The sequence below is a fragment of the Peromyscus californicus genome, unplaced genomic scaffold (genome assembly GCF_007827085.1).
Source record: "Peromyscus californicus insignis strain IS unplaced genomic scaffold, ASM782708v3 Scaffold_5__1_contigs__length_169319896, whole genome shotgun sequence".
NCBI lineage: Eukaryota > Metazoa > Chordata > Mammalia > Rodentia > Cricetidae > Peromyscus > Peromyscus californicus.
The window spans coordinates 137,999,241-138,016,341 of NW_026294573.1; the positions used below are offsets into that span (position 1 = coordinate 137,999,241).

The 17,101-nt window shown below is 39.0% G+C and overlaps 1 protein-coding gene across 1 annotated transcript in view; it reads left to right on the plus strand.

Annotated features, from left to right (window-relative positions):
* Rp1 (RP1 axonemal microtubule associated) overlaps positions 1-17,101 on the plus strand; it is a 248,267-nt gene that overhangs the window by 127,907 nt on the left and 103,259 nt on the right. Inside the window, exons 12-14 of the mRNA XM_052717680.1 lie at positions 3,993-4,084; positions 5,972-6,148; positions 8,215-8,427. Of these exons, the coding sequence (XP_052573640.1) occupies positions 3,993-4,084; positions 5,972-6,148; positions 8,215-8,427 (482 nt within the window). The remainder of the gene's footprint in view (positions 1-3,992; positions 4,085-5,971; positions 6,149-8,214; positions 8,428-17,101) is intronic.

Genomic DNA, 17,101 nt, shown 5'->3' on the forward strand with positions numbered 1-17,101 from the left:
ACAGGATTTTGAATTTTTTTGTGCTAATTTTTTTTTTGGTCTTTTTTTTCCCCCACCCTGGAGCTGAGGACCGAACCCAGGGCCTTGCGCTTGCTAGGCAAGCACTCTACCACTGAGCTAAATCCCCAATCCCAGCCAGGATTTTGATTTTGAATGAGTAAGTCTACTAAACACATAGCAAGTAAAAGTAGAAGAAGGGAAAAATCTCTGCTTCTCCTGCTTTCCTGCTTCTCCAGCACCTCTTCACTCATCCTGGTGGCACAGGAGGCTTCAGCCCGCCACATCGTGTACCCTTTTGTCCCATCCACTTTACTGCAAGTTGAAGTGGTTTTGTTTTTGTTTTTGTTTTTCATTTTTGCTTTTGTTTGCTTGCTTGCATACTTTGATTTGTTTCTTTCTGTGGGGAGGCATGGCAGGGATGAGGGGAGGGTATGGGGGGACCAGGAGGTGAACAGAATTGGGGTGTATGATATGAAACTCCTGAAGAGTCAATAAAGAAGTTAAAAAAATACAGATGCTTAATAAAGACAGATCCAAATGGAAAAACCTCTAAACAGGTTACAGTGTGTTTAAGGTATATATCGGCTTGGGAGAGAAAAGAGAAAGGATAGAGACAGTCATAGACTAAGAAATGGTTTAAAATAATAAGCCCTTAAGAAAGGAATTGAGTTAGAAGAATATAATAAGCCATATAAAGATGGGAAATACAGAGAGAGTCTGGATCTTGTAAAAAAAATAAAAGTAGAAGAACAAGCATCAAGTGACAGATAGAAAACAATTAGAAAACCAAGCACTTACAATATCTAGTAGAATGAATGGAGTAGCCTGATCAATAAAGCAAGAAAAGGACCGAATAGCAAGCCACAGATAGATAAACATCGTCAAATCAGGTGCTCACAATGTGCAGCAGAAATGGCTGGAAGCTCTGTTGGAGTTTTCCAATTAAGAGTCCTGAGTGGAACAGTGTTTTCCTCTCAGTGAGGTTTCCCAGTAAGAGAAAAAAGTGAAGATAGACAGGAAAACATTATTAAATCAATCTCTTGCAACACCCAACAGAAATGACTGGGGTGACCCTGAGGAGAGGTCATGCAGAGCATTCTCTTCTCCAATGAGATCCTGACTTCTTGTTCCTGTTGCAGGCACTCTTTACCACAGGACCAAAAGTAGTGACCTCTGTTGTGTTTTCCTTCTAGTTGTCCTGAAGGGCATGATGCTTTTAATCCCCTTCTGCTGTTTGCGGCTCTCCTTCTCTCTTGCAGCTAGGCTTCTCCAGGACACAGAGTCTCAGAAGACATGACATGTATGTGCTTGAGTCTGACAGAAGAGGGCCTGCTGTGGTCCCAGAAACCACTTGCAACAGGCACAAATGGCACCTGACAGTTTATCAATATAATTTATATTATATTCTCACATTCAGTTATGGACCCTGTAATACCCCCAGCTGGTACATATGCAATCTATACCTATATAAACATACAGTCTCTGTACAATGATGACATCACCTAATGGCACATTACCAGACTATTTCCATCATTAAGTGAGGTGTGATTGTATATATTTACATCAGGGGATCCAAATAGATAAAGCAGATTGTTCTGAAGAAGATGGTGATTATAATGTATCACTAATACACCCCAGTCTCAGCAGAGATCTGGTTCTCCAGACAAAAAATTAATAAACCCCACCAGATTTAAACTGCATTCTACACCAAACAGGACTAACATATTTATATGGTGCCCTACAGTTGGAGATACACATTTTTCTTGGCTTCACATACTTCAGGGAAGCTAATATATTTGGCCACAAATAATTTCTTGACAAACTTAAGGAGATAAAAATCATACCAAGAGTATTTTCTGACAATAAAGATATAAAATTATAACTCAATAAAAAACTTTACAAAAGCACAAAATTAATCAACATGTACTTGAAAAGCTATATGAGATTGGTCTGGACAATGATTTCACTGGGTATGACCTTTTCAAAAGCAAAGGCAACAAATCCCCAAACAGACAAATGGTGTTATATCCAACTATAAAGTTGTGCATAGCAAAGAAATAACAGATAAAGACAGAGCCTAAATAACGGGAGATGTGTTTAAAAACTAATGCATCTGATAAAAAGCTGGCATAAAAAATATACAAAGAGCTCTGATTGATAACTAAGTAATTAGAAAAATAACTTTCTATCTAAATGTTATAAGAAGACTTTTAGTTGTGGAGAATCTGATGTCCTCCTTTTTATAGGCATCAAGAAAGTACATGGTGCACATAAAATTGAAAAAAATCTTATTTTAAATGCAGAATAAAATAATTATGATGTTTTAAAAATAAAATATAACATACCTTTATGCATATAGATTTTGGAATTTATGAAATCATTAAGTCAAATGGGAAATTGAATTAAAATGAAAATTTGTTAGCACAGTTGTAGGAAAGATTCCTTAGTCTGAGATCGTTCCATCATCACCTCATTAGTTCCCTCAAATAGTAGACTGTCTGAACAATATTCCTTTGCAGATCACTATCCTGAGTTTATTAATGAGAAAATTGAGACACAAAGTGATTTGTTCAAGGTTGCTCAACTTAACAGCACGTCAGCCCTATGTCAGGATTCCTGCCTCCTAGTTCTTTCCTCATTCTCATGACATCCCAATCTCTAGGATTATCTGTAATTACTCACTAGTACGGCTTAACTTCATAAATGTGTGTAATTATTAACCATTAAGATGTACTTTATTGGGTAGACAAACTATCAGTTACAGATTAAATTAAACAAATGCCTTTCTATTTTGAATGCTCTGCTGAACATTTCACTTATAAAACTATGACTTTAAATGAATTTAAATTGTAAATACATAATGAAAATTTTATAATGTAGAGGTCTATAGTTATCGTCTTTATCAGTCCTGGCTCTTAACTGAAAGTATTTCCCATGTAGTTAATTATAATAAAAATTTAAATATATAATTTACAAATTGCATTGCTTGATGCTATGTGAATCTGTATATATAATAAGCTGGATGGCTTCTTGTTAAAAATTGAGTTTTTAGGAACTTACATCATTGAATAGTTACTACAGTCCTCCCTCACTTGATATGCTTTGACAAGCTTCAATGTTTTAATTAATGCAAAGTAGGATATGTCAGTAGGATAGATAGGAAAGACAGGTTCAATTTAGGAAATCAAATTTTGTTACAATGAAATAATTCCTTAATATTATGTGCCTTAATCTATGTACTTTATATTATCTGTGTACCTATGTAAGGTATAATGTTGCTAGAGTTTTTCTGCCTGGCCCACAGTCAGGGCAAATCTCTCTCACCCGCCAGTCCCAAGCCGCTCAAACCCAATCAAGTAAACACAGAGACTTATATTGGTTACAAACTGTATGGCCGTGGCAGGCTTCTTGCTAACTGTTCTTACAGCTTAAATTAATCCATTTCTATTAATCTATACCTTGCCACGTGGCTTGTGGCTTACCGGTACTTTACATCTTCCTTGTCCTGATGGCGACTGGCAGTGTCTCCTCCTCAGCCTTCCACTTCCCAGCTCTATTCTCCTCCTTGTCCCGCCTATACTTCCTGCCTAGCCAATGGCCAATCAGTGATTTATTTATTGACCAATCAGCAACACATTTGACATACAGACCATCCCACAGCAGTATAACACACACATACACACACACATATACATAAAGACCCAGAAATAAGTTTCACACACTTATTAGAAAATGAAATGAATCATGGCTCAAGAAACCATTTGTTTTAAAAATTATTTTATTGAAATACATTTTATCTCAGCAAACTAAAGCACATATCATATATTATGAATTTTCATATACATTATGGGAGATATTTTACTTTTTTACTAGTTACAAACTTTTAACTGAAATATTTAAAATATTCTCTTATAAGATTTCAGCTTATAATTGAAGGGAAAGGAGCTTTTAAAGAATGTACTACTTGTTAAATAATTAAGAATATTTTCTAGGTCTCTTCGATGTGATTTTCAACAAAGGGAATTTATGTATTTTCCAAAGCCATGAGATGAGGCATCTCTCCCTAGCCCTGGACAATGGCAGTGCCACTGGAATGGTGAGGAGTAGTGACTTTTTGAGATACGGACCAAACTTAGTAACCCAGCCTTGCCTCCTGAGTGTGGGGATTACAGGTGCACTCCACCATGAGGGCCAGGAGTAAATTTTCTCTTCATTATGCATTGTATGTGATATATTTTATGTAAGTTAATTTCACAAGATTATCAAATCACCCCTTTAAATGCCTTGTTATTTTTAACTTTCTATATTTGGGTCAGGGAACTTAAATTACTATTTTTGTTTTTGTGAAGTTTTGAAAATTTGAGGCATAAATAGCCTTAAGTTTTGGCAATTGAGATAGACTGATAACATTAAAATTTTCTGTGTGCTTTCAGGAGATTACCTGACTTTTGAATGGTTTAATGATCATACTGTTAGGGAACAAAACAAACAATTTTGCCCAACTCTGTTTTGTGTTGTTTAGTCTAGGTTTGAAAAATGTCTTTAAAAATATGTACTATCTGTAGAGGGCAAGCATGGCATTTCTTTTAAAAATGACCCCACATAAAATAATTGGTAAGCAGTGTGTTAAGTGCTAATATGAGTTATGATGTTGAATCTGTTGAGAGAATTCATATTACACTATTTAACAGAAGTAGACATGAAATATAGGACTGAGGTTACCAGAGTTGCAGTGTAGTAAGTAGAAACAGGCAATCATCTGCCTCACATCATGGATGTAGTGATTTAAACCTACATTTAACTTAAGGAAAATATTGTTAAATAAACTTCTAATGTCATTTGTAGGCCTACAATTCAGGCTAAGTGATTAACCAATCTATCCTTCTTTATGAAGTCTTTTCTTTTTCGCTTCTGACTTAGAAATATACCCTGCATTGTGCTTCATAGCCCATGAAAAAGGCCTTAGTGAATGCTTAGTAAATATGAACGTGGTGAATATGGACTCTACTCAGATAAAAGTAGAGATGAGAAGGCTGGGTGTGTGGTTCACTGTGTAGTGTCTATAAAGCCTCATCCCCTAGTACATGTATGCACACACACACACAACACACACACACACACACACACACACACACACACACACACACACACACGAACAAAAGAAAAAAAAACCTAAAAAATAATTCCATTATATTTTTCTAAAAGACTCGACAAAATAATTCCATTCCATGTTTCTAAAACTGAATGAAGCCCAAGCCCTTATTAACAAGGATACAATCAGCTGGAATTCTGTCAGCTACTGTCAGAGTTTATCTTTTCCACATAAGGTCTTAGTGGTATGAAGCCTCTGACTTTATGATTCACTCTGCCCACTGTGATGTCTTCATTGAGTCTTGAATAGTTTCTTAAAAGTCAATAGCTCTGTAAGAATCTGCCATCCTTGGCTAAATGAACTTTCTCAAGGTTGGTAGACCTAGAGTCTTGGGCCCAACCATTCAGGAGTTATCAGTGAGCCCTGCTTCCTCCCTTGGGCACAGAGTGGGGATGGAATAGGTCTTCAAATATGCCCAGGAATAGGAGTATCTTCCCCTAATGTCATTATGTAGTTTAAAAGCAAAATATAGAAATGAGACAAAATTGTTGTTAATTTTGTTTTTCAGTCCCAAGCAGTCTTACAAGGACTCAAATAACTAAATGAAGGATAAGTGAGGATGAAATGCATATTATCTCTCACGAATTCATCCTGACACCAGGGTGATTTGTGTGTAATAGTCTTTCATGGGTTCTTGCTTCCAAGAATGTCCTTGGAACAAGTCACTGCCAATAAGACTGGAAAATAGAAGGGAGAGTGAGTGACAAAGATCCTAGCTGATATGCCTAGTCTGGGGATTATATGGCATACACACTGGTGTCAGGAGATTTAATTATTTCTCCTGCTATTTCAGGGTTGGTTTCTCTCATTCTCTTTTAGGCTAGTGGAGGAGCCCTCACCGAGCTGCGGGTGCTTTATCAGCCCAACCGCTGTGCACTTCTTGAATCAGCGCTGTGTCCTGGTCACACCCTGGTTGTTGATCGTCATGGAAAAGTAGCCGATGAGTCATCTGCAGGATATGCAGAGCTTTCAAAAGAATTCTTGGTTTTTGTTAAGGTAAACTCGATGAAAATCATCAGGGTTTATAGATCCAGTCCCAGCTTTCTTCTGCCTTATTGGAAGGTTTGGAGTTGACTGCAGTAATCAGACCTCTTTCCACTAGGGGGCACTGATGGCATTACCATTCTGTTTACTGACTTCGAAAAGCACTGGAGCCACATTTTTAGCAGCAATGAGATTGTGGTGGGAGTAACATTGTGTACCTAACGGGAGCTGGAGGTTAAAGTGTGGATGTGAATTCCTAATGAACCTTAGCAATTCTTGTATTGAACTTTCCCAACCATTAGAATCTGTACTCCTTGATTGTTAGATATTCGTGATTCTGACATAATGTTTATATCTTTCTTTATAACATGCATTTATGAATTTACTTAAAATTATTCTGATATTACCATATATCTCTCTATATATAAACTAAAGCTATTCTAATATAACAAAGTACCATTCTAATATAGTAGCTGTCATTTATAGGGTTGCTTATTTGTGTTCCTTTACAGAAAGCTTTGCCATATAGAAGACTAATTTTAATAAAATCATCAGTGTTTTAATGATAAAGAAAAAGACCTCCAGGAATATTGAGAGTTTTGGCTAATATAACTTAATTAGTAAAGGGTGGCTCATGATTCCAACCCAAGCCTGCCTTTCAAATATTTTATCATTATTCTATATAAGTACTTCCTCACATTACTTTACTAAAAAGAAAATAATTTTAACTCATCCTAAGTTTAATAACATTGAAACAAGGATTTTATTGTGTATATATGTATTTTAAAGAATTAAACACATGATCTTTTTCTACTTTACTCCCTATGCATATGATAGCACACTATATAGTTTGACATATACCTTCACTGCATCTTCTATCATTTTCCTAGCTTTGAAAACTAGACATTGAGTTTAATACTTAAGATACAAAATTTTAAGGCTGAAAGAAAATATTCAACTTTTTTCTTCTGGAAATGTATCTATTTTTGCACCTGTGGAAGTTAAGGCAGGTGTGCTGTTAGTCGGAACAGTATACACCACCTGTTGCCACCTGTCCCCACAGCAGTTCGGGTCCCTGGGCTCACTATCCAGGCTTGATAACTCACTGGAAGGACTCCTGTAATCATGGAAGCTATCATGTTCCCAGTTTCAGTTTATCACTGAAGAAAGATACAGATCAAAATCCGCAGGGTATACAGAGCAGAGCCTCCAAAAAGCAGTAAACACAGAATTTGCCCTTGTACTTTTCCATGGAGTCAGGCAGGGGTGATTTCTCAGTGATGGCTTGCAGAGGTACTTCAAGAACTTTGCAGACCAGGATCCTTCACCTGAGCAGTGGTGTCCACACTCTACAACTGAAGGAGTCCACATGGCTGATCTTAGTCTCCAAGTTCTCAGTAGGTTGACCGGCAAGGTGTGCCACACAAATCCCCACCCCTGTTCACACTGCAACTTTCTGGCTGGTACATGGCCTCCATACACAGTCAAGCTCTCCTCTCAGGCATGATGCTCCAGGGCTTAGAGATCTCAGGCCAAGATCCACATGGCTGATCTTGTGTTTGTCTTAGAAAATTCTTTGTGGTGTTAATATATTTCTGATTAAATTTCAAGAGCATTTTATACATTCTTCTTAAGATAAGATTACAAGGATTCTTTAAGTACACGTTAGTTGTATTTGCTGTCTTTTTTCACTCTTTCCTACATTCATCTATTTAATGTCTGTGCAATGCATTCTATCATTCAGGTATGCAGCATGTTTTTTTAAATTTTGTTTTGTATGAATATTAAAATTATTTGCTAATAGTTATTAAAATTTCATAAGAGAAACACTTATGTTTGTATCTTACTTTGCAGACTGTCTATAGCATCTGAAACTTACTCTCTCAATAACTAACCATAGATATATCTACCTACAAGTTCTGATTTGTTGTTACTGCAGCAAAGTTATTTATTTGTTTTGTTCATTTTCATTTGCCAGCTGCTGGTAAGTTCCTGGTCACTACACCCTCTCTGTAGCCTTCCCCTCCTAGCAGAGTTATATCCTTTTACTTACTGCTTTTCTGCTTGTTTCTCTGCAGGGCGTATTCCTCAACAGCGCCGTGGTTATACTAGCTACAAGCTTGTGTCAGGCCCTGTGTCTACAGTCCAGTGGGACCTGCACTGGAGCAGGGAACCAGTCAGAACAATCACACTGGAGAGTGCACAGAGTCAGCTCTGGTATTTGCATGTTTGAAAGTGTGAAAAATGCACGGATGTATCTGAGGATTAAGGATGGGCACTGTAATGGAACAGTAAGCACCTCTCTTATTTCTCCCAACGAGTGTTTAGGGTATTTTTTATGTAATAGCCATGAGGTCAGCACTTTCTGAGTGCATCGATTTTATGTTTTAGCTACAAATACCTTGAATATTGGATATTGTATGTGACATGTTCTCTTTGTCTGGTGTTTCAATGAGTGGGGAGAGTAGCTATGTGTCTGATGTACTTAGAAAAAACTGACTCCACAGTGATTTTGAAATATTGTGCACATACAGAACACTGGGAATTGTGTTTGTGTTCAAAGTAGATTGTGATGCCAAAGACTCTGGTTAGGAGATGAGATCTCCATTTTTTCCCACCTTACTCTACACCTGCCCTTCCCTCCACTTTCCTACCCTTCCCATTCAGGCTAGCCTTGAGCTCATGACCCTGTCCTCTTGCCTCATCCTCCTGAGTTCCAGGCTTCCAGGCATGTGCAGTCACCACACCTAGATGAATGCCTACATTTCTTATTAGTTCTCTAATCTTGCTGCTGGTATTGGTCTGCAAGCCTACTACTCCCAACCCAGCCTCTAAAAAGTCCCAGCTTACTGCCTCCTTTTTTTACTTGGTGCCTGGGAACCCCACCCCTAGGAACCCCATACATTGTGAGCAAGTACTTTTAAATTCTAAGTGAAAGTCAGACTTTAGCAATCTTGAGCCTTAAAAAGCAATTGAAGAGAATATAAGTGAATAATTTTCTTTGGCTGAGGGGTATATATGATTTTTTTTTAAAAAAAATTGAGATAGAGCCTCATTATGTAGCCCTGGCTAGACTGGAACTTGCTACATTCACCAGGCTGGCCTCAATCATAAAGAAATCTGCATGTCTCTGCCTCTTGAGTGCCGGTTTTAGAGGCATACACTACCACTCCCAGCACAAATTTAGTTTCCACATCTAATGGAAATTAAATTTCTTATCTGTATTCTTATTTGAGACAACTTAGTTTAAATGAGTAATAGAACTTATGGAATGAACCTCTCTATATATAGAAAGGAATTATTAGAATGGCTTATAGGCTGTGGTCTAGCTAATCCTAATAATGGCTGGTTATGAATGGAAAAGTCCAAGAATACCAGTAGTTCTTCAGTCCTTGAGACTGGATGTCTCAGCTGGTCTTCAGTATACAATATATGCTGGAATCCTGAAGAAACAGACTCGAATACCAACGACAGAATGGACTTGTTAGCAAGGCCAAAGCAAGAAGCAAAAATGAAAGCTTCATTTTTACATGTCCTTATATAGGCTTCTAGTAGAAGGTGTGGTCCAGATTAGAGGTGGGCTTTCTCAGCTCAAAAGATCTGGATTAAAGGTATGTCTTCCTACCGCAAGAATCTGGATTAGAAGTAGATCTTCCTACTTCAAATTAAGCAAAAATTCCTCATAGGCGTGCCCTCCATTTTGGGTTTTTAGTTGATTTCAGATGTAGTCACGTTGATGACCAGGAATAGCTCTCTACTCAGAAGCTCTTCTTTCTTCTTTCTAGTCTGGCACTGGCTAATGGGGATCATGAATGGGCTCAGAGGGATAGTGAGAGGGAAGGCTCAGAACTCTCCTGGTTCTCCACGTTCTTGTCTTTGCTGCAAGCTGAGATATTTATATGTAATACCAGCAACAGAAAAGATTTGTGCTCACATTCACACTTAATTGATAGTTCTGACTAGCTAACAAATGCACAATGAAATCACTCACACTATCATTTCATAGAAGAAGATTCTGAGTTAAAGAGAGGAAGTATCTTGCTCATGGCCTTTAAACAGATAAACAGGCGCCGGGCAGTGGTGGTGCACGCCTTTAATCCCAGCACTCGGGAGGCAGAGCCAGGTGGATCTCTGTGAGTTTGAGGCCAGCCTGGGCTACCAAGTGAGTTCCAGGAAAGGCGCAAAGTTACACAGAGAAACCCTGTCTTGAAAACCAAAAAAAAAAAAAAACAAACCAAAAACAAAACAAAACAAAACAAAAACAAAAACAAAAAAAACAGATAAACAGGCTAATTGGGGTAAAAATAGGTAACATTACAATGAAGGCTTGGACTATTTAAGTATGATGTCATCAAATGCTCAACCATTCTATGGGAGGCATATCAGGGAGTTGGTTTCTCTTTATGTCACTAACATGCACAAGGTGTGTAAACCTTGAAAAAAACGTACTGTGGTATGCACGCTGGAAACCAGCAGGCAGAGTTTCTGGGGTACAAATAAGTATGGCTCCAACGTAGGGATTGGTTAACATTAGCAATCTGTATCTACTCTGGATGGCAAACAAAGGGACATGGAGTGTTCAGTGATCATAAATAAGAAAGTGTATCACTTGTCGCCAGTGGTGTCCTGATACTGTCACTAGATCCATGAGGAAAGCAAAGGGAGGATAACACAGTTCCAGTGTCTACCACCTGGCCAGGACATAGTGGGCTCCCTTATTTCCAGAGATTTCCACCTCACACACATAGCAAGCTATCCATCAAGTAGTCACCACCATTGTCATTATCATCGTTAGCAGCAGCAAGCAGCAATCACTACCTCAGATTTGCACCCCAAACTGACACATGTAAATGACCTTCATTTTTTATGTACTTGTAATAATTGCCATGAGGAAGTTTCTATCCTAAGTTTAATGATTTTATTTGCAATATCTTTCTTCATCTATTGAAATGTCATAGTTTATATTCTCAAGAAAAAGTAGATTAATAAGAGAAAAAAACACAGATTTACTTCAAGTTACAGAAAAAAAAATAGACATATAGACAAAGACCAAAGACCCAAAGAAGTCTGGGAGAGGTGTGTAGAGGTATGAACAAAGAACAAAAGAGTGTGATCTAGTGGTGGGTAGTAGAGACATAGTAAAGCTGTTCATTGTACCATTGTTCATTGGTAAAACTGGTGGGTATGGGGATTTGGTAAGGACAGTTATTCAATGGTAAAGCTGGTGAATGGTGGGGACTTGGTAAGGCCAATTGTTCAGTGGTAAAGATGCTGGTGGCCATGATAGAGGAGCAGCAGGTAGCAATTGAGCTTTGGGAGTTTGGCTCACAAGGAAGCAAAGCTCTGATGGGTGAATCTTGGATAGGCAAGGCCCCAAGGGCTTTGGCTCCAGAATGTCTCTTGTTACTGTTGTGTCTTTACATGTTTGCTGCTGCCATTTTTCTCTGGTATCTGGCATGGTGTGAATGGGTGTGGGGGAAATCCCCACTACCTTTAATGTAGTATGATTATCTCATGGAAATATCCTGTTCTAGTAGACAGTTTTGCCTATGAATTATTATGAAGATGATTTCCTCCTAGGCTCTACTGTTTAACTGAAGCAATGATTTTATACAATAATAGTGTTAGTCTAAATAGAATTTTGATGATTGAGGGTTTTTAAAAAATATAGTATGGGATTGTGATAGAGGTTAGAGTAGTGGGAAAATTAATATAGGTAAAGGCAGGATATGGTGTTGCCCCCACCCCTGATAAAACAGGGGCTGCAGAGCATAGAAAATAAGAACAAGGAAGTGTCACACAGCTAGGACTTATGAGTTTTTCTTGAGGAGCTGTATAGATGGTGGCTTAGGCTAATGATTAAGAAAAACAATTGAGTACCAGAAGATAAGTTAGCTCAAAATTCTATTAATCTTAATGTTGGGAGATGAGTTCACGGGTTTTAGTGTGCATCATAGCTGAAACAAAGCTTTAAATAATGACTTAAGGTTAGGTTAAGATGTTTTTGTTAATGGCTTTGAGGTAGAAAATCTTGGGGAACAATATAAAGTCTAGAGAGACACATAGTTGAGTGAGGGACTTGTTGAGGTAACAAAACAAGAACAAAAAAGCTAAATTATTATTAGCTGATGTGCCTTTCTTGCTAGGATAGGTTGGTGATAAAAGGTGATGATTAATTCCTTGTACCCATTTCTGCCCTCACATTCATGATATAAAAAACTGTTGATGAGTGGATATGAATTCTGAGGATTTAAAGTAAGGTGACTGTTTTTCACATATAAAAGTTAAGATTTGTGATTCTTTTAAGATTTTATAAGATTACCTTTTGAGATAAATAATAAAGTAATAGATCTTTTCTTTGTAACCACAAAATGCAGCCTGCCAATAAAAGAACTGGTGCAGAAAAATACCTTGCTTGCTGACACTCTGTTAATCTATAACCAGTTGCTTGGACATGAATGTATGTATGTTCTTGAGGATAATTTGTTTTTCCCCTGTTATATGTAAAATGTTTAATCATGTAAGGGATATGGAAAACATAATTTCTTTACTTTTATTCATTGTAGTCATTCACTTAAAAAATTAAAATGTAACCACATTGTAATTTTTATACTGTATGAAAGGTTTTGCTTGGGTATATAAGATGTAAGGGAAAAGTTAAGAAGACATAGAAGGGATGCATCTGGATATATATATATATATAGATAGATAGATAGATAGATAGATAGATAGATAGATAGGTAGATAGATAGATGATAGAAAGACTGTAAATGTATATATGTTTGTGTTTCCCATTTTTTCCAGCCCCAGAGAGTTAAGTTTTGCCCCACTTACTGGCCCCAGAGAATTTTTACTTCCTCAGATAGAAAAGTCAAATTGAGTGATTAATTCACTGACTCTGTGGCTCTCCCCCAGTTCCTTAGCTGCTAAAGGCTTGTCCTTACCACAGCAGTAAAGCTGGTGAGTTGTGGAGACTTGGTAAGGCTGCTTGTTCAGTGGTAAAGCTAGTGAGATGTGGGGACTTGGTAAGGAGGCTTGTTCAGTGGCACAGTTGGTGAGTTGCAGGGACTTGGTAAGGGTGCTTGTTCAGTGGCACAGTTGGTGAGTTGTGGGGACTTGGTAAGGACAGCTGTTCAAATTCTTCTTGGACTCCCTGTGGGACATTTCTTCATTCTGACTATATGGAAGGTTCTCTGTCAGTGAGGATCTTTAGAAAAGAAGGGAAAATTTCAGAATGACCTTTCTAGGTCTTAACCTTTGACTCAGGCTTGTGTCAGGATGATGGGAAGTTCCTCCTTTTGTTTTGGTGGTTTGTTTCTACAGACTAGGAGAATTTTAATCATGACAACATTGTAGAGAAAAGATAAGAGATTCAGTGACCCCCGATCCTGTCTTCAGGATGCTGCCATGAGCTTCCAGTTTAGAGGAGATGGGTAGAGCTATGCATGGTTCCCAGTGTTGGTCAGAGTATGATCTGGCTGACCATTATCTCATTTCTGGTGCTGAATGATTCTGTCACTGCTAGAGGGGAGCAGTCTGCTGCCGTGAGATGATCATTCTAATCATCCTCCAGGATACTGCCTGAGTTGCCTTCATTTGAGAACTGGTCTGATTTTGAGGCTAACCATAGCCATAATTTGTCATTAACTCATTGTTAGCAGCAGGTTGTTGCTGGAATTATGACACCAGTCTGTTAGCCAAGTGTAAGGAGTGGCTTGGCCCAATGGACATGGTCTTCTCTGGAGAGACATGACCCCATAAGAAGCTGAGAGGAGGAGGCACTTGCTCTCTCTTGGGCTGTTGGAGCTGGCAGTGAGCTACTGAGAAGTGTGGCTGGCCATTTGTTCCCCAACTCCCTTGGGAATAAAGAGGCAGCAGCAGATGGATCAGCAGCAGAGTGGCAGATTCATTCTCTAATTTTGTGTGTCAATAAACTCTGAATTGACCCCAGATGAATTGACCCCAGACTTCCTTCCCTCTTTATCTGGTGCCCAGAGTGGGGAGTTCTGCAGCCCCTGTATCCACCTGCCCTGTGGCTGTGGCACTTCCCAACACCTCCCCTGACCAACTCCCACCCTGTTCCAGTCCCCAGAGCTCCCTGTACATTCCATGCAGCCCAGAGCTCTCCTCACTTGCCTGCTCTGTGGTCTTGGTGCTTGCTGCCACTGGGTGTCCTCCTGAATTGGTTCTGCTCAACTCACACAGACATTGAACCAAGTTCTGGTCCTTGAGCATGTTTTAGTGTGCCACAGCTGTTGGAATTCCTGGCCACACCCCCAGCTACATGACCACACCTGTGCTGTTCAGATGTTCAGGCATTCTAGGGCATTACATCCTACGTAACATGTGATCGTGTAATTTGTGTGCAGCGTGATCACACAATCTATGCGCATGTGTGGCGTAGCTCCATAAGCCCATATGGGCATGTGCAGGGGAATGCATAAAAACTGCATGCCTTTAATCCCAGCACTCGGGAGGCAGAGCCAGGCGGATCTCTGTGAGTTTGAGGCCAGTCTGGTCTACAGAGTGAGATCCAGAACAGGCACCAAAACTACACAGAGAAACCTTGTCTTGAAAGAAACAAAAAACAAAAAACAAACAAAACAAACAAAAAAAGCATGTCACAGACTCTTCCCCCTTCCTTTCTCCCCCACTCTGCACATGTCTTCCACAGGTCTGATCACATTCTCTTCTGTCCCTCCCTTCTCCTAATAAAACTCTGGTAGTTGGGTTTTGTCATGCCTCATGGCTTTTCGTGTACAGTAACAGCACAACTTAATGAATAACATTGCACCTGCACCGCCACATAAAGCCAACAACTGCCCCTCCTCCCCCATATGGGTTCTGCCCCCCACAATCACTGGGGCAGAGTCTGGTCAAGCTGCTTTGAACATTCACTCACTCTGGTCAGTCTGAGTTACCTTAGCACCGCAACTGCTCCACCTGCTGGTCAAACATGTTACTACACATGAACACTGTCCGTCCATTGCTGGACCCAGCCATCGGAGCATCAGCCCCACCTGATGATCAAACATCATTACTCCATCTACGACAATTATCCAAGGATCTAACCTGAGGTAAGTGACGTGACAACTTTTAGAAGATAAACAAACAAACAAACAAACAAACAAATAAATAAATGGAGGCTAAAAGAATACAGGGAAAAGACAAACTGTAAACCTTTGCAGGTCAAGGGTGGTAAATATCACAATGCAGGGAATTAGGTCCCTGCTCACTGTTACCATGGATGAGACACTAGACAAATTTACTCAAGACATAAACAGTTTAGCTGGGATCAATACAATTTCGGTCATAATTGTTATTAGCCTAGTAATTCATATCTTATTCTTAAAAAAATGGTTTGATAACAGTGCCCAAAAGGAGAAGTTGATTGAAAAGGTAAGGCCTTGGAACATAATATGCAAGCCTTACAGATAGTCACCAAGGAGGATAAGACATCTTTGATTGATAAAATAAAGACTTTAGAAATTCTTATAAATGAAGAGAACAAAAAAGTGACTGATAATATGAGAGCTTTATAGATGGGGTTGAAGACAAGATAGTTATAGTTATAATCTTCCTGAATCTTTTGTAAGGATATATTAGGTACAAAATTTAGATTCTTCAGGAAAGGACAACTATTAGAGTAATCTCTATAAAAATTGCCAATTATCTATTGTCTGGAAGTCTAGGATGCATTTCTTGATAATTGCTCTTGTTTTATGTAGTTTCATTTTTGTTAAGATTATTACCTTTTCCATCTTCTGGACAATATGTTTTAATAGTTCTTATTGTATATAGTTTTTATTATGTTAGGATTAGAACCATCTTTCTTAGACAAGAGGGGGAAATGTTGCCAAAATTATGATGCTGGCCCATTAACCAATTGTAGGGAACGGCTTGGCCCAATGACCTAATAAGAAGATGGCGGGGAGTGGAAGATGGCAGGGAGTGGGGGGGAAGGAGGTTCCTCCCCCCCCATCCCTCTCTCTCTCTGGCTTTGCAGAGCTGGCAATGAGCCACTTAAAAGCTTGGCTGGCGGTTTGGTCCCCATGTCCCTTGGGAATGAGGAGGCAGCAGCAGATGGATTAGCAGCGGCATGGCAGCTTCATTCTGTATCCTAAGGGTAGTGTACTAGTTTTGTCTGTCAATAAACTCTGAACTGACCCCAGACTTCCTTCCCTTTTTAGCAGGTAGTTTTAGTAAGCATCTCTCAAAAAGATGCTTATTAATCAGTCCTCGAATTCCTGGAATGGAAGGTAGCTGGAGGGTTAGGACAATGACCAGAGTCCTTTGGAGACCCGTCTGGGTCTGAGACAGGATACTGTATAAGACAACAGTAAGATGGGTCCACTAGCTTAGAATTGTACTTTCAGCCTTGAAAAGGCATGAGAGGAGTTAGGTGTCATAAGTTCCTTAGTGGACATCCTGAGTGATTAAAATGCTTGTGTGTAAAATGGAGCAGACAAATGACCCAAAATAAAAGAAAAAGATACAAAATAAAGGTAAAACAGTTTCTAAGTGTTAAAGTACCATGTTTTGGGATCATGTTTTCTTACCTCATACAATCAGACATGACAAGATCAATTTTAGCTTAGATCAGTTTTAGCATAGTTTTTCACTGGGTTTGGACCCCTGGCTGTGACCTTTCACACAAGCTGTCACAGAGCATTGGGATTAATGAGGGTTCTCCTGGCCTCCATATAGAAAGTTATTTTGGGCCTATAAGGCCTGAGTCCCTAACATGAGTCCCCTAAGGCTACCTTCTGATGGTAGTCGCCACTAAGCATTCACTGTAGCATTGACTCTTGTAGCCACACTCTCTTTGCCTTTTTTTTTTTTTGCTAACAAACAAAGAGATGGGTTTTATTGCGACAAACCAACAAATCATTCTATTTCACTGTCTCCACTGTCCCTTTGTGTCCTCCTCTTGCTTCCTCTTTATCCTTGCAGAGTTCCCATCTT